This window comes from Pyxicephalus adspersus, chromosome 2, assembly GCF_032062135.1.
Source record: "Pyxicephalus adspersus chromosome 2, UCB_Pads_2.0, whole genome shotgun sequence".
Lineage (NCBI taxonomy): Eukaryota > Metazoa > Chordata > Amphibia > Anura > Pyxicephalidae > Pyxicephalus > Pyxicephalus adspersus.
Genome location: NC_092859.1, coordinates 34,636,779 through 34,664,264, shown reverse-complemented (window position 1 = coordinate 34,664,264; position 27,486 = coordinate 34,636,779). Strand labels below are relative to the sequence as shown.

Genomic DNA, 27,486 nt, shown 5'->3' with positions numbered 1-27,486 from the left:
ATCATGAAATTAAATTCTGCATAAAGGAAAAGAATGCTACCCAGACTGACAAAACAACATCGGAACATGTAATTATCACCTGTTAAATGACTTTTTACTTTGTAATATCTGTTTTTTTGCTGGAAATGTATTTCATTTGTACAGTGAATCACTGCTTTCAGAAATCACATTAAATGAAAGAAAACCAGAATTAAAACCTGGGAGAGGAATTAAAGAACCTTGCTAGAGAAATATGTAAAACACTCTTTAGTTCCCCTAGGCAATCCTTCAAAAGTCAACTTCTCATTTTCTAATATATCCTATTTAATTACTGGAACTCTTTTCTTTTCACCAAAGCCCTGCTGAAAATTGTGATCAGGCTCACATTGGCAGTACCTGTTACATAGTTATATAGTCAGGTTTAATAATTAGTTTAACCAAAAAAACAAAAATATCATAATTTAAAATCCTGCATCCACAGAACCTTATACTTACATTTTATATAATGTATAGAAAAAAGCCAAATAATGGGCTCCAGTGAAGGGTTAAAATAGCTGATCTAGCTGGGGTCATTGAAGGGAAAAATTGCTGATCTAGCTTGAGCCATATATCTTAAGGGAGGTGTATTTTCTTTTCCTGTCTAGTAGTTTAAATGTAAAGAAATGTCAGGAATTGTACTTTCTTTGAGATACGATGTATGTCCTGTTTTCCTTACAATGTGTCAAATAACATTATATATGTAACTAAAGTCCAACCTTCTTTTGTATAATTATATGTATAAAAAGACCACTTCGTTAAGTAAACTTTAGAGTATATTCCTAAGACCATACTGTGTGTGTGTGTGTTATTGGGATATCTCTCCAGACGTCTGTCTCTCTGGTGTAGGAGAAGTCAGAGTGCATTCGATTTGTGGAACCAGAAGTAGAAGCAGATCCTTTCACTCCAGTATGCTCCACCACCCCTTTTTATAAACAGAAAGCCATATGTGATAATAAAGTGTGTACAGGTGTTCCCCAACATACAGAGGTTGTTAGTGATCTGCTGCTAGTGATCTGTTGATTTAGTAATGCCAATCCCTAAATGACCACTTTTGTTCTATCATTGTATAATAATGCCTTAGGGAGCCTTTCACTTGTCCTCTTTTTTTCTAGAGAACAGAACAGGCTGGTCAACAGAGAGACAAGCAACCTGTAAAATATACCAATATAAAAAAAATAGGAATAAACTGAATTTTTTTAAAATGGGACACTTGTTCCCAAAATAACTCTTGAGTCATGAGTTCGCTTTCCCTTTATAATGAAATGATATGCACCCACATTCTGTTTGAGTCTACAGAACATAAAGAATCAGAATCAGTCTCCCCAATCAGACAGCACTGACAAAAATAGTCAAAAACCAGAAAAGCATTTTTTTGTCCATGAACCATTTTTAAACACAATGGCACAATTTAGATTTACTTTAAATTCTAGTATATAATAGTGGTGACAAGATGCTTGCTACCTCACCATTTCTACCATCGATGTGGAAGGCCAAAGATACCACTTGTGTGGCTACATGTTCATTTTTTCAGCAAACCCAAGGTTAATTAAAACAGATGAGCACATCCAGGGGGGGTTGTGTTTGTGACAGATAGACAGATTTGGACTTGTTTATACAATCTTGTACTGTAGTAGGCAACAACAGCCCAGGGCAGCCTAAAAATGCACCTTCTGTAGTTTAAAGGAATAATGGAAATAAGTCTCCGTCCACAAGGGAGGGGATCAGATAATGATAATGGCAACACTGGAGAATGAACAATTACAGAGTTGTACAGACAAGTGGACAAGGTATGAAACCAAGCCTTGAACTCTTACAATATATGATCTTTTTTTTAACGTACCAAAGAGGACCAGTGCAAAAAGTAACAACATTCCACCCAGTACTGCTACAACATCATTATATATATATATATATATATATATATATATATATATATATATATCATTGGGTTGAGGGACTAATAAAAAAAAATGAATTTGAATATTCTGACTTTTGTGCCAACTGAAAAAACTAAACCATTAGCACAAAAAACTGTACAATTTTGTGTTCTTCTCAAATCTTCCTTTAACACAGAGACCGAAACAATATTATGCAGAAATGATATAATGTTGGCATATATTAGCTCTTGATTGTCTTTCTTTAAATGATTTGAATATGTAAATTGCCCAGCAAGTATTGTTTGTCACAACAACCGCATCCAATATTAAAACTTTCCAAAAACAGATTGCGTGTGGTCTAGGGAACAGGCCCCTTGATAAGACTTGATGAGATTAGTACTGGGGAAGTTTTTTTAGTAACTTTGCACTCCTGGGGAATCAGTGTGGCTTTTAATGTGAATTTTATCTTCCATAATTAGGGCTTCAATTTAGAGCCTCTTTTGTCACATTTTTTTTCTAGGCAATTAGAAAATCAATTAATTTTAAAGCTTATTGTTGCAGCTCTCTGTCTCTTCCCATGCTTCTTGTTAATGTCTTCCACAGACAATAGCATGAAACAAAATAAAGACAGTCACAACAACAAATTTTTAAGCACTGTAGATGCGTTTGCAGCTTTAGAAATGGCACAGCGTCATCTTCTGTCAACTTCAGTGCTATTTTAAAATACCGAATGGTTTGCATGTGTATTCCACATGCCAGGATCTCATTAGCAAATGTCATTATGGCTGCTTTGAGATATATTATTAGTTTATACCAACTCAAATTGCCAAAATCTTTGTTTCCTTGTCCCTGTTCCCCTGGCAAGTTCTAGTCACTAGGGATGAGCGAGTTTTTAAAACCCGATCTCGTTGTGAATTCGGCAGATCAAGCTCAAATTAAAAAAAAAAAAAAAAAAAAAGATTGCGGGCTGTGCTGATCAATGAATGCAGCGCCGTGGCTGCATTCATTGAGGACAGTGTGCGATCCCCGGCACTGGAGGTTAATTAATCTCTAGAGCCCCAGGGATCACAAACAGGAGGATTCCCAGGGAATCCTGTGAATCCCCTGTGAATCCTCCTGTTATAATTTCCTCGATCTTCCGATGGTTTTGCAAAATCGGTTCTCTGAAATTTTGCATAACCATCGGAAGTTCGAGGAAATTTTCACAATAATGCCAGAAGCATTCTCGCTCATCCCTACTAGACACCTCTATTTCTTTCTAATGGCTACTGCATAACTACAAGATGCAATAGTGACAAAAGGGTTGGTGAAATGAACCAGCAATTGGACCAATATCAGCCAAAGTTCTAGAAAAAAATGGAACTCATGTTTGTTGATGCAGTTTGTACAGATTGGGCCTTATTTATTAAACCACTCCAAGGGTGGAGAGGATACACATTTATCAGTGAATCTGGGTGATCCAGCAAACCTAGAATAGATCTGATCCAGGATTCAAAACATTTGCTAGCAAATGACTTTGAAGAAATTCATTTCAGGCTTGGATCACCCAGCTTCACTGATGAAAGTGTATCCTCCCCACTGCTTTAATAAATGAGGCCCATGGTATCTCTCTTCTTGTTGTGCCTTAACACAGGATATAAAGTAAAATTGTCCCAATTACACACAGATGAAAACACTACAATTTAGCAGAAGACCACTTTATTTTTATGCATGTACTTCCAAAAGAAAATCTCCTAAAAAAATCAGTTTCCAGTAGTTTAGGAACTGCTGTTCTAATACAAATACTTTAACTTTGTTAACAAAAGCTCGCCCTTGACCCACATAGGGCTTGAACGCTGCTTCTGTACCCAGGGTCTGTCCCTGTGTTACCTGTAGGAGTTAAACCATTAATGCAAAACATGTTGTGTTCTTAATGGTTCTTTTATTCCCGTTCTGCCTACTTATGACTTGTCTGCACTTCTTAAACCTACACAAATTAGTCCCACAGGGCTATAGAAAATCCTGAGGATCCTGACAGGGCCTGGCTAGCAGGGTACTAATAATCCCTTAAACAACAGAATTTACTTCTTCCTGGCTGTTCTGCGTCCAGCGGAGAAAAGAACGTGCACATCACACTCTACTGCTCATTAACTCCAAATATTGAGTAGCTTTTGTTTCTCTTTTCGAATTACAGAGAACTGGCTGCCATCAATTAATATTTTCTCTAGCTGCACTGTCGGAAGCTGCCTACGCCATATTTTATGAAGGTTTTAGCTGGCGATATGTTATGCATTAATCACCTTCTAACCCCCCAGGTGAAAATAAAATAATTAGAAAAAAGGGTTAACAGCACGGGAACTCTAGTCAAATCTGCAGTATTTAAGCTGATTTAGGGGGATACTATTTTTCTGCTGATTGGTTTTCATTTTTTTCCCGGCTTTTACTTTTTGCACCTGCTTTCTCTGCTAGCTCCATCCCCATGGTTGCTGGATTCTGATTTTACATATAGTGCCCATTTGGAGCTTATGCTATGCTATATGCAAACCAAAACTTTTTTTTAGGACTTTTACGACTCCTGTTTTGTTTTTTTGTTTTTTTTTTAGTTCTTTGGAGATTTAGTTTACTTTCTATTCTACAGAAAAAGAAGAAAGTAAGATCAGGAAAATCCCCTCTTAGAGACACATGTCAACAGTATAGATTAAAAATGAATTTCAATATTTCAATACCAGACCAATGGAGTGGAAATAGGAAAAGTTTAATTCCAAGATATTGGTTTTTTTTTTTAGTATTCAACAATTATATTTTAGGAAAAAATATCTAATAATTTTGTTAGAAATAAAACTACTATCATAGGTTACTCTAATGTACCTGCTATATGAGGAAAGATGCCCAGAGCATTTGGTTCTAAATAGCAAGTGGTGTGAGTGGGGTTATGAGTGGCAGTTCTGCTCTGTTCTATTTTGAGAATTGGAATTTGCATCAGTGTGCCCTACCTTCTTCTACCTATACTAGCATCACTGAGGGCCCTTTCCCATGAAATGTGAGACACTAACAATTTTAGAGGGGTTTCCTATCTTCACAGGTGATGGCCTTGTTATTGCTTTACTGCCACTTTTGCGGGATATATTGCAATTTCCTTATTCCTTATTCCGTATATTTTTAGCCATGTTGAGATTTTTCATTTCCCCCCGCCCCCAAAATGGTGCTTTCATGCTGGTCTAAACCTGGTCATATAGCACCATTTTAAATTATATCTAAATTAAGCATTGTTTAATAAGTGCAAACCTGCAAGACATTCACTGAGTTTGTAACTTCCTATAATGAGCTGACCGCCGAGCCATTCTATGGATAAGAAGAGATGTGGGGGGTGTATGGTAGTCTCATCCTACAGTTTACCCATAGATATATTACAGTGAGCATTGTCACCTTAGGACAAGATGTTTGTCACTGGCTGGATCAACAGGTAAAAATAAATGAATGCAGCCACCTCATCTAAGAACTGGCATGCCTCAGTATATTAAATTGTTTTCTTGTATGTAAATACACTCACAAGTATTTGAAATAAATAGATGCAAGGCTGATTATTAGCCATTTTTACTTTTTTATATTGTATGTGAGCAGCACATAGATAAAAAATTAAAGTTTATTACACTGCTTCCTGTGCGTTTTAGACTTCCTTTGAGTAGTAGAAAGTTTACAAAAGCATTGTGAAAGTTAGCAAAAGGTGTGCTACTTTGTGATCTCATTTAATGTGAATCTGTCTTCTGGAGATCTCCATGCTGTGTGGAATTGATGGGGCTATCCAAGATTTACAATGTAAACGGTAGCTCTGTACACTGCTGGGGGTCTGCTATTCAGGTCTGTCCTGGGCCTTTGTTACTGAGGTCTGCACTGGGGGTCAGTAACTGAGGAGTTTATCACTGACACTGTTTTAGTGCAGTTATTTTAATACAGAAGATACTATGGATTGACTCAGACCCCTTAAAAACCATCCTCAGTATTGAGTACTATTTAGACACATGTATTGTGCATCACTGCACACTGTATTATATCCATATTATCTGCTTTCATAGCTGTCCCTCCTTAGATGAAAACCTGAAGTTAGTAGGTATGTGTCAGGGCTACGCCCCTGGCAGATGTCATGGAGTCTTTGTGTCCCCTGGTCTTCACCAGAACCCCTTCCCAGGAGTGAGAGGCAAGTAACCCTAGTGGTCACTGGACTACTTTGGTATGGGAAGAACCCTCACGGTCTGCCCCCCCCAACAGACAGCTTTGGTGTAGGTGTGGGGACAGCCAAAGATCAGGTATTGAGTAGGCTGGAATCTTGGAATCTCTGGAAGGAGTTAGGGCAGGCAGCTGGTGAGAATCAGGATCAAGATGGCTCAAGGTGTCTGGGCAGGTGGCAAGGAAGAATCAAGATGGTCCGAGATCAGGGCTGGCAAAGACAAGGAGCAGGGTCGTAGCCAGGCTGAGCTCAGGTATCCAAAAAAGACACTCAGGCAGAGTACCGTTGGTTAAAATCACTGGTAACACATTAAGGATCCATCCGCCAGAGCCTTGAACAAGAACTGGCTGCCAATAGTAAGACAGGATCAAGGCCATAAAGTAAGCCGCTTACTTTAGGCTGCAGGACATTCTGCCTAATCCCCTCTAGCTGTACACAGTGTGCCGGGGATGCTGAGATTGAAAGACTACATATGACCAAAGGGAAGCTGGTGAAGCTACAAGCAGAATGATTGGACCAATCAAGTGACATGCAGTATCCTAGTCCTCTTCTCTCATTCTCCAGCATTGGGTGTTTCTCTATATCTATCTATCTGTAAGTGCTGTTCAGCATCACTGTTCTGTGAATTGCAGACACAGTTGTGGTATTTTTTCATGACGTATTGCACGTACAAGAAATGGGAGACAATGCTGGATGTTTTTCCTTTTGGAACAGCTGGGCTACTGAAGTTAGGTGTTAAAATACCTTTGACAGATGAGGCCTTGAGAGCTTCCCATTAGAATTTTTGTAAAATCTTCCAGGCATAATGGTTACTCTAGTTTTTTGTGTTTAATATTAGTTCATATGTTTCATATTTTTTTTTTTAGTTTCATCATATCTTGGCTATAAATGTTTTTTGTTTTTTAAATAATCTATAATGCAACTACAAATACTGTACGTGTTACTGCATTCATTTAAATAAGTAATTTTGTTACAACAGATGCTATCCTTATTTTAGTAAGACACTATTTCCCCACACAATGGAACCTTAGCGTTTCCCTGGGGATACAAGCCCAGCATATCACAGAAAGTTATACAGTGTTTGATAGCTTTCATATGAATGTATTTATAGTTCGTATTCAATTCCAGAAGTCATTTTCTGTCTATATATGAGGACTTAGGCTTTTGAAAACTGAAATTCTTTGGCAGGTAACACATTTATTTTTTTTACTTTTTTGAAGTTCTAATTTATAAAAAGTAATGATTCTGAAAATAATATATTTATATGGCACATATTGCAGAGTGACTGATCGCCTTTTCACATCTCATGTACAGCTACTCTATCTGTAATATTTATCTGTGTTCAATAACACCAGCTTCCTCTCTGGGGTCACTTCGGTAGAGCTAGATCTCTGCATTGTTTCCTACGCGGTCATTTTTCAGAAAGCGAGAATTTTTTTTCACTTATATAGTAAACAAACATTGTGGACACATCCTATTTATGGACTGCACTGGATCCTGGTTCAGCAATTTGTCATTACAATGGCCTGTGTGTGCTAGGTAATTAGACCAGCATAAAGCTCACTTGCTGTACAATATAACATTTATTTTTAGGGCTTTTTTTTCAGTGTCACTTATAGTTTCAGTCAGTATTCTGATTTTTTTTTTTACTGTAAAATTTATTCTGTACAGAACTTTATTTTAGGAATATGACACTGTGCCACAATGGATCTCGGTAGTAATAATGAGAGCTGAACTCCAACAGCCATTATTAAACACCAGCTATACAGTCTAAAAAAAAAAAAAAAAAAAAAATAAATATATATATATATATATATACACACAAATATACTGTACTGTGAAGAATAGGCAAGCTCTGATACATTTTACAATACTGTCAATCTAACACCAAGAGACTGCGGACAAGAGGTGAATTAATGGAGTAATAGTATAGTGATGTATCTTTATTACCTAGTAAGTAGGCCAAGAGACCAAACTACATTGCTTGACAGTAGCAAAGAAGAAAGTCTTTGCATACCTTAAAAAAAAAAATCCTGTTATTTCTTTTTACCCTAACCATCCCTGAGAATTCCAATGTCGCTAGTAGTGTTGGTCAAATAGCTCACTATTCGATACGTCAGCTATTCGCTCGAATAGAGCAAAATTATTCGGGTGGTTGAATGTCAAAGTCGAACACCATTAAAGTCAATTGGAGGAAAAATTCGGGTTTTTTTCAGCACTGTGTAGAGCTTCTACAGCCTCCAAACAGATGTAAAAAGATACATTATAAAAAGATACATAAAAAGATACATTATAAAAAGATACATACCACTATTACATACCCCTGTACTTCACATGAAGATTAAAGAGCACCTGTCACATCAATATTAGGCTAAAGCTAGGTACACACTTCCAATAATTATTGTTAGAAAATGAACGATTACGACTGATCAACGATTATGCACGATTATACTTTCATATTGTGCACAATTCTGTACATGCTGTAACAATATGATCGTTCATATTTAATCCACCAACAGTGTCCACACACTAGATACAATCGTTTGAACGATGCAGGGAGGGACATGTAAAGCAGAAAGTGTACCGCAGACACATGCACAATCACTGAACAACGGTACACACGATAGATAGTGAAAGATCGTCGGCCAATCAGATCCACCGTGGCGGTCGTTCCTTTCCAACGACAATCCTCGTTCGTCTGCGTCCTTGGTCACTTTTTTTTGGCCAAGCCCTGGAAATCCTCCTGACAGTGAGGGATTGCAGGGCACTAGGGGTTAAATGAGGGTCTATCCGAATTTGAACAGCCATATTCGGGTCGAATATAGGGTCAACCTGAATTCGAACATCAACACTAGTCGCTAAGAGCTCAATTTTTGTAGCTGCAGATCTTTAATCAGCTGTGCTTTGGTTTAGCAGAAAAGGTAGTGAAATCTCCCAACCAGAGACAGCAATAGATAACCTGAATTGCAACGCAATCCAGAGTTTCCAGCAGTTTTTTGGGCACTATGACAATAAAATGTGTGGTTCCTTTAAAGATGCAAACATGTCTAAGACTTCACTATATAATTAATGAAAACATGTTTTCATTTAAAAAGCAAAATTTCTCACAACATAAAACCAAATCAGATCAATATTGATCTCCTTTTACGATACCCATTGTAGTAATTAGAGTAATCCTTGGGGCATACTATCTCCCCGTGTTTCTGGCTCGCTGCTGTCCATTCTGTGTGATAAGTGCCCTTTGCTAGGGCTTGAATCTATATCCTGAAGAAGTGTACCGCCTAACACGTCAAATTACTCCAATGGGTATCCTAAAAGGAGATCAATATTGATGCACAATGTTTTTATGTTGTGAGCAATTTTGCTTCTTAAATGATATTTAATAAAGAATAATTTTTAATAAATTTGCATTTAAAACATTTGTAATGTGTTTCTAGCCTCAAAAGTCCCATCAAATGGTTATTTACCTATATACCATTGTCTACCCAAGGTATCTCGCCATGTTGATTTAAACTGCAGATGGGGTAATTCATTTTATACGCATGTATATATGTTTTATTGTTTTTATTTTCTTTATTATCTTTTTTCTCTAATGGTAAGAATGACCTTTGATCCTTCTGCCTTCTATCCATTTACAGGCATAATTTGCAATCTCCTATTGGGTGAGTGGTTGATGTTTTAGACCAAGTATTTGTTTTAATAATGTTATGTATAATTTAGATCTTTGCTTATTTTGATTCAATAAGTGTTTGTTATGCCTTTTAAATTAGAAAAATAGTTGATATCTGTGATTCTGTCCCAAACACTTCAAGCTGTTTAAGATCCCAGTATTATTTGAAGGTGAATTTATATTTCTGAGTAAATGGTGGTTAAAATTGGTGTCAAATTGTTGGGATTGCTGGTAGTATTTAGGCTCAAGGTTTTGGTTTTCCCTTTAGTACATCCACTTTTGGTAAGGGTTTCTATAAGTTATTCACCATATGTTTTATGTCAATGTATGTTGATTAATAGATATATGTATAAATGTACCATCCTTTCCTCTATATAGATGTCTAACTTTCAAATTCCCACATCCCCCGAGGAAGTGCTTTTGCAAAACGTGTTGGGCTAATGGGATCAACCTAAACAAAGGACATAGAACAATTCACTGTATCCTTTTTGATGGACTTGCCACTATTTTAAAATACTGTGCAATAGTTACTTTTATGTCAGTTCCTGATCTCTCAATAATAATAATGTTTTATATATACTTTCCGAAAATGTGCATTTTTTGTGTTTCTTCTTCTTGTTTTGTTTTGATAACATCTTAAAGACCCCCTCTTTCATTTTGACCAATTCTTGTTGATCATTTATAACTGCCCTAGGGTTGGTTGTACACTGGAAGGTAACTCCGCTACTTTCTCTTCTCTACTAATATTTAACATTCATTATATCCATATATAAATAATATGGAAAGATTATTGTTGAATGAATGATCTAATGACAGGGCCATTTCCAGAAATGATAACATATCCTCTCTCAAAGAGTTGTCACTAATACAGGTGTCCCCTGTAGTGGATTTCGTAGGAGGTTCATCTTCAATTTCTGTACCAGTGATAATAAAATCTCCCCATTAAGCAAACCCACAGCTGAGACTCCTCACCACTCTATTCAAAATGAATCCAAAATGAATTTGTCAGATACACACAAATTCATTGCTCTGCATTTTTATATAAAAAACATCACTTCTCATCTACCACTTTAGGTCAATTATTATAGTAGGAGCTACTTACAAACAAGAGGCAGGCTTTTTTCTCCCGAATCACAGCACAGCATCCTAGGAATCCAGTTATCATAACCACAGCTCCAGCAAACAGCAGAATATATGCAGATATTGAAAGAGTACTGTAGGCAAGGAATGATATATAACTACTTTTCTCCAGCAAGGTCCACAATCCCATTGCAATAACTGCAGCGCCACCGATCTGCACAAAAGAGAGAGATGCAAGTTACACAAGTTGCACTGCCTACCAGGAGAAAGTCTGAACTTTCTTGCAGTTTCACATTTATTTACATGTAGTTGAAAAAAGTAAAAAGAACACTAATGCAGCTACCATATCTAAAAACCATTAACCTGCAATGTATTTAAGTTTTTGGAAATACATATTTAGTATAGGTTGGCTCTAAACATAACCAAACCTCTCTGAAGTCAGGAAATTTTCATTGCACTTTGAGGGTCATCATCTCAGTTTGCTTGTGATTTATTACCCACTGTGATTATTTTAAAACTGTAGGGGCTGTTTACAATCAAGGGCTAATTTTTCCACAAATAGAGCAAAACTTAGCATAACTGCTTGACTAATAATTAATAAGCTGAACTCAGTCCCAGATAAAGTAGGTCACAACTGGAGACAAGGAAAAAATGGATTTTTGCCCTCTTTCACCATTCTCTGTCTTTTTTTTTCCACCAGGAAAATGTCCAGATTTTTCCTTAAAATGTTTCTATATATAAGAGTTATTCAGACATAATACAACAACCTTCTTAGTGCAATGTATAAAGAAAGTCCTCCAGGGAAGGCAGCTATAAGTAGACCTACACATCGTTCTTATTTTGGATTATGCCGTTTACAATCAGGCCCATTGACAATTCCCCTCAAGCTGTATCTTTCCCACAACACATTAAATATACATGAACATGTAAGTGTTAGCTGACTGAAGAGATTCAAAGTTATAAATTATTGAGCAAATATATAGAACTAAGCTACATGTTCTACACAACAGCAATTCTCTCTGGTTTAAACGTGAACAGTGCTGTAGTAAAAATCCAGATCAGTCAAATTTAAACAGTTGTCACAAGGACAAGAGGTAAAAGTAACTCTTTCATCAGGTACACATGAGTTTTTCATTTGATGATATTCTCAATTGATTTTAAGATCAACATAGATATTGATCGTTTAATTTATTGATCAGGTCAATCATCTACATGTATTTAATGTACCATACACTTGTCCAGTAATTGCTCTGTATTTAAAACATTGATCTGCCCAAAAACATTGAAATGCCACCCAAAACTTGATCAATAGAAAGTAGTTTTTTTTATTGATTTGGTGTTTTTCACATTGGAGTATGTTTATATAAGAATCTGACATTCCCCAAAATATCCCGTGATGAAAAATCAGATACCTTTTCAAACACATGGACATGGGAAATGATTGATCAGGGAATGTCAGATTCACTTCTTTATAAATAGACCATGCATTGTATGGCTAGAATAGGTAGGGGTTCCCCCACACTTTGTAAATATTACATCTAACTGGTTTTGTAAGACTTGTAAAGTGGTGATCTAAAAAAATCATCACTTTGTTATTGGCGACTCCCAAAAGGTCATCAGAGGTGTTTCAAACCAACCCTGTTGGCTACTTTTGTTGTGATCACCACTTGGCAAATATAATGTACACGGCTGTAATGAAAGTGAATAAACCAAATACCTTCCAAATATAGTGATCAGGTATTCCTTTGAGCAAATAGAGTTTCTGGCCAGCACTTTTGTGTGAATATACTACAAATGTTTGCTACTTCTGAATTCCTAATCACCAGGGCATAAAAGCTGTTCCTAGTTTTATTAATATGTTGTTATTATTGTGGCTAACAGAATTGCAAAAGCAGAAAATAGGAAATTGTCGATCTGAATGTTTGTTTATCAGCAATCATTCATTTTTATTATTGTCTAGCATCTCGTATTTCATGAAAGATTCATGTGAAACTATCTGCAGACTTCTGAAATCAAATCAAAGAAACAGTATATTACACAAACAAGTACTGGGGTTGGCTTTGAGGTGGACCTGTTGCTGTGTCCTGTGCTTGCATTGCCTTATGTGCCTAGTGCAATATTTATAGTCTGTCCTACAACATTATACTTTGTATTTCAATCATACCAAGGACCTACTCCATGGGGTTTATACTGTACCCCCATAAAAGAAGTTTTCTTTTATTTTGAGGGGGTAGCAGTCCTTTTAATTATGAGATCCATGCAGCTGAGACATGTTTTTGGTTGGACGGACATGTCACAGAGGCAAAATCACTGTGGTTGACTTTATCAGCAGTCACTAATCTAGGCAATCAATCCAACCAGCACAAATGTCCACTAGAATTAGAGAAACAGGGAACATTTTGGAACAGACAATGTTGTAGTCTTTAAATAAAGTTTAGAGCAGGGGTGTCAAACCCAAATACACAGAGGGTCAAAATTAAAAACATAGACCAAATGGGGGGCCAAACTTGAAATTTATTGGAAAAATTGAGGAAGTTTACCACTTATGCATAACTAACAAAAACAAACCCCTCTACACACACTTGAGGGTTGAAAAGACTAATTTCTATCTATCTATGCAGGCTGTGTGTTGTTCATCCTCCCACATCACAGGTTTGTCTGACACTAAATATTACACTATGCAGTCTCTAATGGATTGAAACAAACACAATGCCCCTGGTAGTCAGGCACCATGTGATCATTGCCTATCATTGCCCGAGGGCCAGAGTTTGACACTTAGACCTTGGTTTAGAGGGACTTGACATCAGGAAGAACAGAATGTTATGGACAGCATCAAGACCAACATTGGGGAAATACTGACCACCACACAGAAAAGGAGCAACACTACCCTTTAGGCATCTTTCCTGCCTGAAGTTTTCTTTTCTTTTCATCAGTACTGGGCCTGCGTTTACTAGTACCCAGGGATGAGAGAAAAAAAGATGGTAATGTTGAATACCTGTTGCTCATTGGACAACCTTTTAGACAACCTTGCAATCTACCTGTCTTTCATTGATTTCTAGCAACCTTCCCGAAGCTCAACCTGCATGTACCACACTCCGAGGATAGAATGAATCCAGGAAGACGTTCATCAGACAATGGAGTTGTTAGTGGTCCTTGCCACATAACTTATTGGGCCATTTTTCCTTGTTGTATTCCTAATAATTCCAAGGGTCCCACCAATGGCAGGTGCTGTGTCAGTTATTCCTACTGGTCAGTGGTTAGCTAGGGCTTTGTAAGTGGCAGTTAGTACCCTTAGTCAGTTACATTCCTCTTCATCTAGTGTAAAACAAACTGATAACATTGATCTCATTTATTGTTATTTCATTTTGCTTTATATGTTTGTTTTCATACTTGTGTGTTTTAGGTCAGGCCTCTTACTGGTGACAAATATTTATCCTTTCCCTGTCACCGAGTCATTAAATTGTGCCAATGTAATTGAATTATGGTATGATAGGAGAGACCAAAACAATCCAGCAGCTCTTATAGGGCTCCTGCTACAGGACTTTTTCCTTATCTTCTTCTTTATATACTTACCATTTTATTTAAATATGTATTTATTTATAAACCATAATATGTATTTTCCGTAACAATGGTTACCTATAACAGGTCCTTGCGTCTGTCTTATACTGGAATATCATTTCCAGTAATATGCAGAAATAGCTTGGTGACTGTCTGTCTATTACTGTCAGTCTAACACAGTGAACACGTTTATAGGATGTATGAATACAAAGATCAGTCTGACACTACTAGTGATGAATTAATTCTGCTTTGCTGAATGATTCTAGAGAAATGCATATTTCTGTGGAAATAGCAGAATACTTTGAGGTCTACAGGAAAGACAAAAGCACACTTTAGGGCTTGATAGACAAAATATTGTAGAGGAAAAGCATGGGGAGTTTGACATTGCAACACTGAATATATCACCGTGTGAAATGTTTATTTTAAGTTATCATGTACTCATCTCATCTCTCAACTCAGCTACTGCCTTATAGTTTGCTCAGTGGTGGTAACATGGTATTGGATCAGTCAGTACTGCTTGCTAGATAGAACAGGAAGCCTTCTTAGATGTCACAGATATTTTAAAAAAACTTTTATTTATTTTCAGAACAACCCAAGATTTTTGATATTTCCATTTTGTTCGTCATTGAATCCTTTAAAATCAATGGGGGGCATTTGTAAGTGTTTGTAAATTCTTCTATTGAAAACAAATAGAATAGTGTACACGCGTTTAAAATAGTTTATAATAGTTTACAACATGTTATAAATGTTTGCTTTAGGTCTACAGAGGGTTTCTTTAAATGTTTATAAACTCCCATACAACCTTTAAATGTGTTTACACTTAATAAGTGGTTAAGGAAGATTTCAAACAAGCCTAAAGTTGCCTATTAAGCCTTTATTGGATTTATGGGCATTTGTATGCATTTTTAGACATTTTAAAGCAGGCTTTTAAAAGTAAATATGAAAGTTATGGCTTAATGGAAGTCTTTATAAAATGCTTGTAAACGCCTTCATCGATTTCAGTGGAAGCATTTATAAGCATTTATAGGCGTTACAAGCATTTACAAGCAGTTAAAAAAACATAAAACATAGCAAGAACCGTTCTCTTTAATACTCAAAAACATGCTACCCATGAACTCCCTGGTGTAGACTTGCTCATTGAAATGACTAGGAATATCAATATGCATTTTGGGCTTTTATAGGCATTTTTAGTCTTGCTTTAAAACGCCTTTAAACACTTGTACAAAAACTCCCATGAACACCTTTAAAAGTGGTATAGGCATTATTAAGCATTTAAAAAAACGTAATGTAAAAAAATGTCTATGTAGTCTTAGCTTAAGTCACATTAGGCCAGCCTGTAATAGAGGCTTTACTTACCTTACGTATAGTTACAGGAAGTGAGGAGAAATCTCCCCAACGACACACAAAAGGCACAAAAACTTTTAGGGGTTATAACTCTACCCTATTATCTCTATCATAAAAAATCTTTACATATATTATAACTGTATAGAGGTGTAAGACCTGGCTACGCGGTCAGAGTTTGGCTGGATCACAATACTATCAGAATTAGGGCTTTTCTTCCCGCACAAGCTACTGGGGAGGCAAAAACAATTTAATGCGTTGAAATGTACGCTGAGTGTTCCAAAAACCATGCTACATTTGGCTATACACAACCCTTACAAATGCTTTGGCAGGTGAAATAATTCACACTTGTATTGAGCTGCTAGCCTGGAGTTTGACTTTAAGACCAGACAAATACTGTCCATAATAGAGTACAATTCTGCATAATAAACATCAGGGAATTTTAAGTACTTACAAGCCCAGGAGAAAACAACTTTTCAGGCAATAATTTTGCTTTGAAAATGCTAAATATTTCTGTCTCTCTCCGAACATGCTATTTAAAATTCAGAGAGCAATTTCGGTTTGTGCTTGGATGTCAAGCGGAAAATTCTTTATCTTCATTTGAAATATTCTTGTTTGTCAGCTAGTAAAGATCCAAGGCAGCAATCCTGTTTTTTAATAGTATCAGCTGAAATAGTTTTCTAATAAGCATACTAAAGAGGACTTGTAATATGGAGACTCTGTCCAAAAAGACAGAGGGTAAAGGACAAGTCACAAGTAGTACATGGGGGCAGGTGATCTTTCCCCCATCACTGGGCCTGGAATGGATCTGGTCCGGGATTCAAAATGTTTGCTAGCAAAGAGCAATGGACTTTATAGAAATCCATTCCAGGTTTGCTGGATCACTCTAATAAATCAGGCACACTGACTTACAATGTCATGTTCCTCACTGTGTCTCTTTGAGCAGATGGTCATCTTTGCCTCCTCATGTCAGGGCTGCAAATACTCAGTTACAGCTTCCTCTCCAATAAGGAGAACATTGATTAGTACAGTAGTGACTTTAGTGACCAAATCTCAGCTCAAATCTTGTGTAACCATTTATAAATACCCCCTACAGGTCATCACTTTAAAAAAGAGACACTCACCCTAGAAGAACTTTAAGATGAGATGTTGGATCCTACAATTCAGAGGATGGATGCACCTAACTTTCCTTTATTCCTAGCAAAGACATGCCATCTAATATAGTCTGTGCTGGGCATTCATTCAGCGGACTGAGTGTCATAAACACAACCTGTATTAAATATTTCTTTAAATACTTTACTTAAAGTGGAACTAAATTCCATTATAGTCACCTGTGCCCATTTCACCACAGGACGTGGCCATCTTTTTTCTCCTCTTAATTTGGATCTTTGGGCATCTTGATTGGCTGGGATCATGTTATATCTGCATGTAGGCATGTGGGAATTCAGTCCCAGAAAGTGAGGGGAAGCTGGGAAAGCCAATGCAGCTCGGTGATTTTGACAGTTCCACGGAGCAACCAGCCACCTAAGAATAATTATTGCAGAAGGGATATCACCTGTCCCCTTCCGCAATAAAGCCCTACCTGATCACAAATTTTTAGTTCTGCTTTAAGTAGCAATTTTAATAAAAATATATAACCAATCAGCTGACAAAACAAATACATTAACAAAACATAAGAAATACCTAATCAATATGCATTGCGCTATACATTAAGGATAACCTGTTATTTTGTAGCAGACAAAAGGTTAAATAATGAAGGCCTAGGAGAAATTCCATCACAGCTTTTTACACAAATTTACTATTTGAATAGATGATATTGAAACTTACCCAAAAGAAGAAATTGAAGAGGAACAGGAGATATTTTAGGCAGATTGATCCCCTCTCATCTTTCTCCTCGTCCTGTTCATGTCCCATCTCAGCAAAATCTAAAAATAAACAGTTTATAGTTTACGAACCGTTCCACACGATTTATATGCATCTAGTAAATAACTTATTGATTTTCCTTTCTCTGCAGATCTGTAAATGGAACAAAAAATCGTTTCTCATAAGAAACAGCAAACATCGAGAGGACATAAAAAGTTGGGAGCAAGCAAAAATAAAAATGTTAATGAAAGCAGCCAATCAGAATTCAGGATTTATATTTCCAGACAAATAGGATAAAAGTGGAAATGGTTTTGTTTTCTTTTCTCCACGTTTGTGCTCCAGCTTTAATATTGGTCTGTCGTTATATTTATTGATCATTGTTTTGAATTTATTGTATTTTGTATTTATTGTATGTTAAAGCTGTATTTAACAGTAGACATATTTCAGTGCTAACATCATGATCACTTTGTTGGAAATTGAACCCATATGTTTTTTTTTTTCCAAGCAAATTTAGCCTTAAGCTATGTACACATGCCAGATAGTCATCTGGGAGTAAATCACGGTAGATTGATGAACGTCTTGTCAGGAACAACCGCTGTTTACTCCTTGCTCACAGAACAGAATGGTGCCGTGTGTATATTGCACGTTCTGTCATCAGTCACTGCAAGTGATTTCAGATTACAGATGTTTTATTTTTCAAAATAGAAGGTAACTAATGTATACAAAATTTATGGCCTTATCCTGGAAATATCAACTTCAAACTTTTCTTTGATATTAACCGATTCTGTTGATATTTCATCTTGTTGGGAAACGCCAATCAATGTCACAGAAAATGTCATAAAGAATATTTTATTGGATAATAGTAGAATCATGTTACACAGAATGACCACAAGATTCAGAACAAAATGCCACATATAATACTATGCTGTAGAGAATACAGCCATATAGATGGGGCCATCCAGCAAAAACAAAACTACAAAGCTGAATTCTTGCCAAAGTAAAAGATCAACAAATAATCCCCATTTGTTCCAAGAGAACAATGAGCAGTTTAAAAAAAAATGACATTCAGACCTACCGCCAATTTCCACCAGAAACATTTTACTCTTGATGTTGCTATAATCTGAACATACATGAATTAAAGTGACAGACTAGTGTAATATACAAAACAAAAATTGTTGTTACAAAAATTTTGAAAAAAAATGTTGAAAGAGACATCAATGTAAAGGAATTTGATTAAACAGATATCATAAAGAACATAAAAGCAAAAAAATCATAAAGTGTACACAGTGAATGTGGTCCAGCACGTTTGAACTATTTGAAGTGGACATTTCAGCAAATTTCCAACTTTGTATAACTTAATTCCTGACATGTCACAACGTACAGCAACAACAAATAGAAAACTTCTAAATTTTATCAATAAACAGCCATCCTTGATTTTACTCTCTCCTGGTAATCAGACTGCAACATTGTTATTTTGTAGGAAGTCTGTAATCTGGTTGCAAGTTCTTGGAAACTATGGGCCAGTGTTGGACCACGATGATCATCATGATGATGATGTTGTTCTGGACAAGACGTGGGAACATGGGAAAGAGTGATGAGGAGAACAATGGTGGTGATGAAGAGAAAAGTATTTGGAAGACAGGGCTTTCAGGTCTCTGCCCTTTGAATGTCCAGACACCTCTGCTCTTAGTGCTTCAGGTTGTAGGAGTTTAGTTCATTGAGTATTTTTAATAGCTCCTGATGATCTATGTTTTGCTGTGTGCAACACATGTACACACAGATTAAGTCATGGGTGACCAGGCACACAATATTTAACTTATCCCCCCGTCTAGCACATGAACAAGCATCATCTGCTTATCTAGCAGAAACAATGTACCTATTAAATCCTACCTTGTTTTTTCTCATTCTCTATTCAGCTTTTAAAAGGGTAAAAAATAATTCAAATGTTGATGCTGGCTGTAGATTGAGCTAAAAAGGTAATTACGATGATATTAAATTACAAAACTGTTTGTGCATCACTTAAGCAAAAGTGGAGCTTCCCTTTAAATGTTATTAATAATGGAGTTAAATTTGGCTTTTCACTTCAAAAATTACTTAATGTTCCAGCTTGATGCAAGTGAATTATCCAAAAGCCATTCAAACTAATAAAAAATTCATCAGCCTAATCAATAAATGTGAGAAGTGCTGTAGCATTCTCTCTGTCAGCTCCACCAAAACCCCACAAGTAAACTTGTACCATGGAATAGGAGGCTACTATTGCTGACCTTCTCCTTGCCCAGCTGTTATTCTGACCCTCTGTGCCCCCCTGAGCAGGGGCAATGAGTGTGTGGCCCTCACTCCTGTGAGGGAAGGCAGTGGTGGATGTAGCCCTTGTGCAGAACTGATATGGGGTCCCCTGCTGTCCCCTGCTGACCTGATTTAGGGCCCCTGTTGGTTGAGAAACGTCTATGGTCCTCATGCAGTGTCATACTTTTCACCTACCTATGTCCACCCATACATTGAAGGATAGGCCTCATCCTAATAACCCAGAAAGGTTGATAGATGGTGGGGGAAGTCTTATTGAAATGTGATAGTCTCCATTATTAGGGGGCCTCCGGATAGTTGCCCCCTAACCATAGGAATAGGTACAGGAGTACATAATACCAACAAGTACCCATAAATAAATCCTGCATCAACCGCAGTTCTGTCAGTCTATCCACAATGAGTATTGATTGCCAAATGCTGAACCTAACTCATTCACCTCCACTGCTATGATGACAGATGAATAGCAAGTACAGTACTGGCTGGTTATTCCCACTGAATGAATGTCCTATGTGAATGATTTATTTGATGAATAAATGAGTCATCAATGCCTTGTAGATAAGTTTCTCCATCCTCTGACTAGTCTGACATGGAACATATGATCTGAGACAGTTGTTTACTTTAATTACACTCAATTAAGAAGAGAAAGCAACATTTTTTTATTGTTGCAATTCTACTTTAAAACAGCAAATAATGGAATTTATGAATAAAGCTGCAACAGCACAATAAATCTTCCTCATTGCTTTTGTTTGCAGCTCCATGCTGTGTGGAAAGATTGATTAATCTTCTCCGCCGCTCCTAAAATATTGTCTAGCAAACAAAAGTTACTCATTTGATTCACAAATATTGCTTGGTAAAACTCAAAGCTCATGTTTAAGAAAAAAGTGCTGATGTATGCTGCTCAAGGGAGGTGCATATATAAATATACAAATGTGCGTCTGGGGTGGGGATTTGAAAAGTGGAAATGTGATAACAGTAGAAATTGTGTACAAATTGTGAAAGCCCAGCTCCCCCTTAACTTCTGAATATAAAAGTAATTAGCAATGCATTCTTACAAGCATTTTCTTGTTACAGAACAGTGAAAGTACTCAGCTGCATAGACTTTTAAAGATTGGCTGGCAGCCCATACAGAGGAATAGATTGACAGGCAGCCCATACAAGTCTATACAGCTGACTTGTGTTTGCACAGCAATACACTACTGTAAGCAAAACTGGAGTGCTGATGGTCTACAGAATGCTATGATATTGACTTGTCAACTGCATCAAATTTGAGTTTCTAAATTAGTTCTGGTATAAGCAGCTTGGTATCCCCAGAACAGTAGCACAGAGGCAGAGCGATATTATTAGTAGCCAATCAGGCTCTGCTGCATGCACATGTTCTGGCAGGGGAGGACGGAGGGATGACTTCATTAGTCTGCTGCTGCTTACTGTTTAATCAACCTGTTGGGTGTATTTATTAATCTATATATTTGACCAAGTTGTGCTTGAACCCAGGTTGGGGATTTGGTTTTTCTACCTGGCAGGATAGGCTGGATTACAAACTAGTAAATAACTTTAATAAATACAGGTAGTCCCGAGTTAAGGACATCTGACATACAGAAGACTCCTAGATACGAACAGGGCTTCCCTGCTCTTCCTGTTCAGGACGGATGCTTGTTGAGGGGGGGGGGGGGGGGTTTGCATTACTTGCAGAAGAAATCTTTTGCTGTTCTGCAAGCTTTTGAACTCTTTAATTACCAAGACAAACTCTGCAGTTGTTTCTTTTTGCACATCAAAACACAGCTTGCTCCAGAAGTTTTTGAATATTTAGGCTTTTTGTTTGTGATCAACTCACAATGAAGATTTTATACAGTAACTGACAACTGACACGGTGCTGCCCAATAAGATGTTGAGACAAACAGAAGTCCTAAAATATATACCTGTTATAAAATAATGTACCTGTTCAATGTACATACAAATTCAATTTAAGAACAAACCTACAGTACTATCTCGTTTGTAACCCAGAGACACACAAGAATGCTTATAAAAAATGTTTTATTTGAAAAGTCTGACAACAGGGTCATTTATAATACTTTAACATACCCAAAGTACAGTTCCCCTGTAATATGTATTTCTAGATGCATCTATAAGAATGTATTTAGGTCAGTCTGGGTTGTAACGTGTGTCAAATTTCAACAGGGAAAAGTTTTATTCTGATATTCCAAAAAATTCAATTTCTTTTGATGCAAAAATTCATGAGTCACCAGAGATGATCATGTGATCTATGCCATGGAAGTATATTGGGTAGTCTATCATCAGCGGAATAAATACAGGGTTCACTCGTCTGTATTGTGGATTGTATACTGGAGTTAAAGTTAATGTTAATCTGTGATTTGCGTGACAGAAAAAATAATGTGAATTTTTATTATGTTGCGTCTTTGTTCTCTCCACAGACTCTTGATGATTATATACGGTGCTAATACACAGTAGAATACAGCAAAGCCTCCTCTGACCTGAATTTGCCTTGTCTTCTGTGCTTAAATTACCTCTTCTTATTCAATGAAAGAAAAGTATAACACACAGACAGGAGAGAGAGCTTTCAATTCAAGTCCTTCTTTCCAACAGAATTACCCCATCTGTGCACAATTCCAATTCATTTCCAGCTAAATTGCAATTTTAATAAGTTGTGAACCCAATAGGTGTTTTGTGCTTGATGCAATACCTCCTGGCAAGGTGAAAAGAACTATCTGAAACTGCATGTTTAAGACTAACTCTAAACCAATTTTTTCCAGTCTTGCCTTCAGTTGTAGATTCTCCTCTAACCTGCAATTGCTTACTGTGAACTCACAATGTGAACTTTTTACAATGAGCAACAGAATCTGCAGCAAGTCCACCTCATTCCCTGTCTGTAGGATATCCAAAATCAGCAAATATGCACAACATACCCGCTGACTATGGCACAGATTAACCTGTTGATAGGTACTATTTTTTTTTTGCCGACCCCTCAGCAGACTTCTGAGAAGATGGAGATTCTCTTTGTGCATGCACAGAAGATACATTGCATCCAGCAGGGCCACGCATGCGCCGTACAATGTAGCTCTGTTTTTTTTTACAAAAGAGACATTGCATGCCACTTTTGTCAATTATCTCTACCTTGTGGTCATCTTTTGTTTTTTTGAGGTTAGGTCCATTTTATTTTATCCTTTGTTTTCCTGACTCATTCCAAAAGCAAGACCACTGCTTGTAATAGGACTGGGGCTCTTTAAAAGAGTACAGAGTCAAGGTGTTGTAAAGTTTTAGCAAGTTATGTACTACACTCTACCTGTTCCTCCTACCAGCCACAATCTGCCACCATTGCATGGAGAATCACAGGGAACCTATTAGTGTTGCAGACATTGCATTCACATCACCCAACTGTTATCATTCTGCAGTTATTTGTAAACTGATCTCCCCATTATTAATATTCTGTTAACCAGCTGCAATATTTTATATTTACAAATAAATGAAATTCTGGAACAATATAACATTGTTAGTGCCAATTATAATACAGAAAAATAAACACAAAATGTAAATTTACCTAATGTTTTTAATATAATGTAAAATGTACAAACGTCATATACCAATACAAAAACAATACAATAATAAAACATGTTTAGTTTAATACTAACTTAAGCAAAGGGATTTAAAACGTCCCTAAAACAATCTGCAAAAAGATTTAGAAATACCTGTAGGGTGCAGTTTCCAAAACATTTTTTTCTCACAATGCTGGATGATGCAGCAATCCTGGAATGGATTTCTTTAAAGTAAATTGCTTTTTGCTAGCAAATGTTTTGAATTCTGGACCAGATCCATTCCAGGTTTGCTGGATTACCGAGCTTGAAAGTGTATCCTCTACAACTTTGGAGAGCTTTAATAAATCAGGCCCATTGTATTACAATACATAAAAACAAGAAATATAATTTACCTTGTATACTTTTATTGTTCTTATAAAAGACCTGAACCCCTACAGTATTTGATACAATTTGTATGAAATATACAATGGTGTATATAAGTACCTCAACATTTTCCTAATATTCGGCTGTGGCTTTACATTACCTATACATCTTATACCCACTCAGCTGTGATTTTACACACTATGTCCCAATTCCCATATAATAATAACTTTTACAACCCCCCCCCCTTTTAAAATCTAACCTATAAACTGGATCCCCAATCCTGCCAATAAAGAGGTTGCAGATCCTCAAAGGCATAAATCCACGTCCCTTTAACCACCTAGGGGTCTACCAATAGGTCTTCCTTTTGCTCCCAGCCGCAGATCACCACCTGGGGAATGATAGTCCTTCTTACCAGCCCCTCCATAACAAGGACACTATCTCTTTAAATTTAAAATCTCTTTTAAATAATTAGATATTACCACCAACAACTGGTACCCCCATCACTGTATGACTCCATCACCACTTATTGCCCTCATAGACCCCAACTGGTCCACCGACCCCCCCAAAAAAACAGACCACAAATACACCCAAGGTAGGGTGGGAGGGAAACTTTTTCCTTTAATGTCCCAGGTGTTCTCTCCCCCCTTTTCCCACACCAAGTTCCTTAACTAATCACTCCACCCCCTCCAATCCCCAGCAATCCCTTCTATTGACCTCCCTTCCCTTCCCTTCCTTTCCCTTTCCTTACCAGGTCCCCTAGCCCTTTCCTTACCAGGTCCTCTGTTCCTTTGCTCCAGCTCCTCGTTTTTAGGAATCTTTTTAAGCAATACTCCAGCTCAATACTAAAGGCCTGCCTCTGGGGATCCTCATTGACCAGTTGGGAGATTAGAGAAGGCATTGTCTAAACAAAAGTTTACATAAAAAAGATGAGTGGTACCTGCAGCTACCTGTTTATTTGGGCTTTATTAAATTTTACTAACGTGGGGTACACCAAAGTCAGATTTAAGCCTTTGTGATCTTATGCTACACACTCATCAACAAAGTTCATGCCATACATTACAAAAAGACAGCTCATTCATTTTGACCACAAGACATAACAAAGAACCTTTTAATTTGCACCTTCAATTTTTTTTCTTTTTACCACACCACAACACAAAAATGCCCACATGTGTGCATTGCGGTGGACAAACATGAAGGTCCATTGTGGTTTGCTGTTAGCATTATTTGGGGTTTTATGTGTGCACTTTAATGTATGATGCCCTAACTTGCACGGTACCATTTGTTGCAGCAAAATGTGCATTTTTACCCCACTACTGGGTGTGAATCTGACCTAAAGCTATGCAGTGCCTTTATACGTTTTACAATATGGTAGGATTTACTTTTTTAGGTTTGTGACATGTTTATTTTAAATAATATATGAAGTAACATGAATATAAAGTAAACCATAAGGAATGGCATTTGCATTCTATAATTACTGTCAGTGGAGAAATAAACTCAGGAAACACAGCCTAAATTTACACCAAACTGCATATGTTAACATACTATGTATTGATGTGTTTTAAACACATAGCATTGAGTTACAGATTTTATTTAAATTAGTATGAAAGGCAAAATGAAGGTCAACACACCAAGCCATGCAATGTTAACCAGCCCCAAAGTGCATCATGCAATGAATAACTACTTCCAAAAACCAACCAACTAGCATAATCCATTCTTCTGATCACTCTAAACTTATGAAAGCAGAACCTTTAAATGAACAGAAAATCATCTTACTTACATTGCATCATTATCTATGCATGTAGCAAGTCGCTTAAAGTTTCTATAATAGAAAAAAACCTTAAACAATAATAACAATAACAATAACAATAATACATCCCACAATATAGAATATTATGGTCCACTGTTTGCACGTACCTTTAACTTGTGTTTGGTGAAGAAGGCGACAGTTACATGTGTCCTCTGCAGCAGCCGAGCTTAACAAGGTCTAATCAATGTTGTTTTCCTATTTTTTCCCTGAGAGCCAGTGGTTGCACTAAGCATGAGACAGCAGCTTTCAACGAGCATGTCTCATCATTAAGCTGACTGAGGCAGATCCTGTGGTATTATAATAGTTTCAGAAGAGAAGGTTAAATCAACCTAACTTGAGCATATTCCAACTTTTTGACATCAGATGTCCTGTCAGTTGGTTACTGACATCTAGTGGTAGAAGTAGAAACCCATTCTGTTCATCGCACAACTATAGCGCCAAAATATTTGATTAATTTTGCAAACCAATGTAGCACTCCAATCGGAATAGCTGGATTTCTGAGGTTTTTCTCCCTTGGTGGGGTAAAAATACACAGGCTTAATCCGTCATTGTAGTCTAAAGGGTTATTGAACTTGAAAATGTCCCCTCCCATCCACTGGGTGCAGAATGTCCCATCACTACATATCATATACCCAAAGATCTGGAGGGAATTGTATCATAAACCAAGTGGTTGCTGAGCTCTCCCTAATCATCTTTCTCTCTCTCTTCTGGAAACTCCATTGAACTTTAGTCCAATTCACGGATTACCCATTTCCACGCCCATAGTTGGCTTCTAGCTTCCCAACTTCAGATGGTGTAACCCCATACTTGACAGGCCTCAAGTACCAGTGCAATTTCAGCATCCTGTCCTCTAAAATTAACAGTCAGCCTTTCCTTCCCCAGAAATCAAATTATTTTTGATTAGGTCCCAGACAAACTTAGGCCCCCTGGCTGATTAGACCCCAGGCCCTGGCTTGGCTAGGCCACACAGACTCTTTAGTTACCCATGGTTCATGAGGATAAACATCCCTCACCCCTGATTGGTTAATCCCTCAACTATATACAAAGAAGTCTTCTTGACAACTGGAAGAAGCCATCAATCATCAGAACTCCTAGGCATAGTAATACATTGTTTGGTGATCAGAATACAATATATATGTATATCAGTCATAGATACTTCTAGAATCAGGCTAGGGATAATTCCTCATCTAAAGGGCCCTTGTTTGCTTAGGATAGTGTCTATTGTCACAAGGCAGGCCAGATTTCAAACATTAGTCCTTCTTGTCTACTTTTATGATGGCCATCTGTAGGCTCCCAATATCCCCAATCAACCACCATTTTTATGATACATCAGCTTTGCAGTGTTTTAATGTGACTGTGCAACCCAGAAGGAAGCTAAGTTAGACCGGGTATCATTAAGGTTACCCTGGACCACCAGCCATATAAAGCTTCAGTACACTTTCTTCAGCTAATATAGTACATAAAAACTAAAATATAGCATAAAAACAACAGCTACTTCAAGCCACTAACTAACACTCATGAAGATCCTTACATTGTGCATGTGGGAAATATGCACTTACTGGCTATACTTGATAATCAGTTTAATCCAGCTAGGTGTTCTGTAAAATAAAGATCAAATGTATTTTTTCATAGAACTAACATAAAATCTGATTCATGCAATTATCAAAATACCTTGACAGGTGTAAAGAGTATGTCGGTGAAGAGGTTTGGGTTTCCCTAGGCATGGTGCACTTGCATGCAGACTGCCCTAGGTAATCCCCATATTAGATGCTCAACAGCATGTGCAGTGAGATCGGCAATTTTTTCCCACTCGATCTCGTGCCTGCGCAGTGCAAGATCGGGTGACGCAGGAA

At 37.1% G+C, this 27,486-nt stretch overlaps 1 protein-coding gene across 1 annotated transcript in view; it reads right to left on the bottom strand.

Moving 5' to 3' along the window:
• Positions 1-17,662, bottom strand: part of LOC140324993 (tetraspanin-11-like) — a 28,212-nt gene extending 10,550 nt beyond the window's left edge. Inside the window, exons 1-2 of the mRNA XM_072403097.1 lie at positions 17,576-17,662; positions 10,872-11,063 (exon numbers count right to left, since the gene is read on the bottom strand). Of these exons, the coding sequence (XP_072259198.1) occupies positions 10,872-11,063; positions 17,576-17,662 (279 nt within the window). The remainder of the gene's footprint in view (positions 1-10,871; positions 11,064-17,575) is intronic.
• Between the last annotated feature and the right edge of the window lie 9,824 nt (positions 17,663-27,486).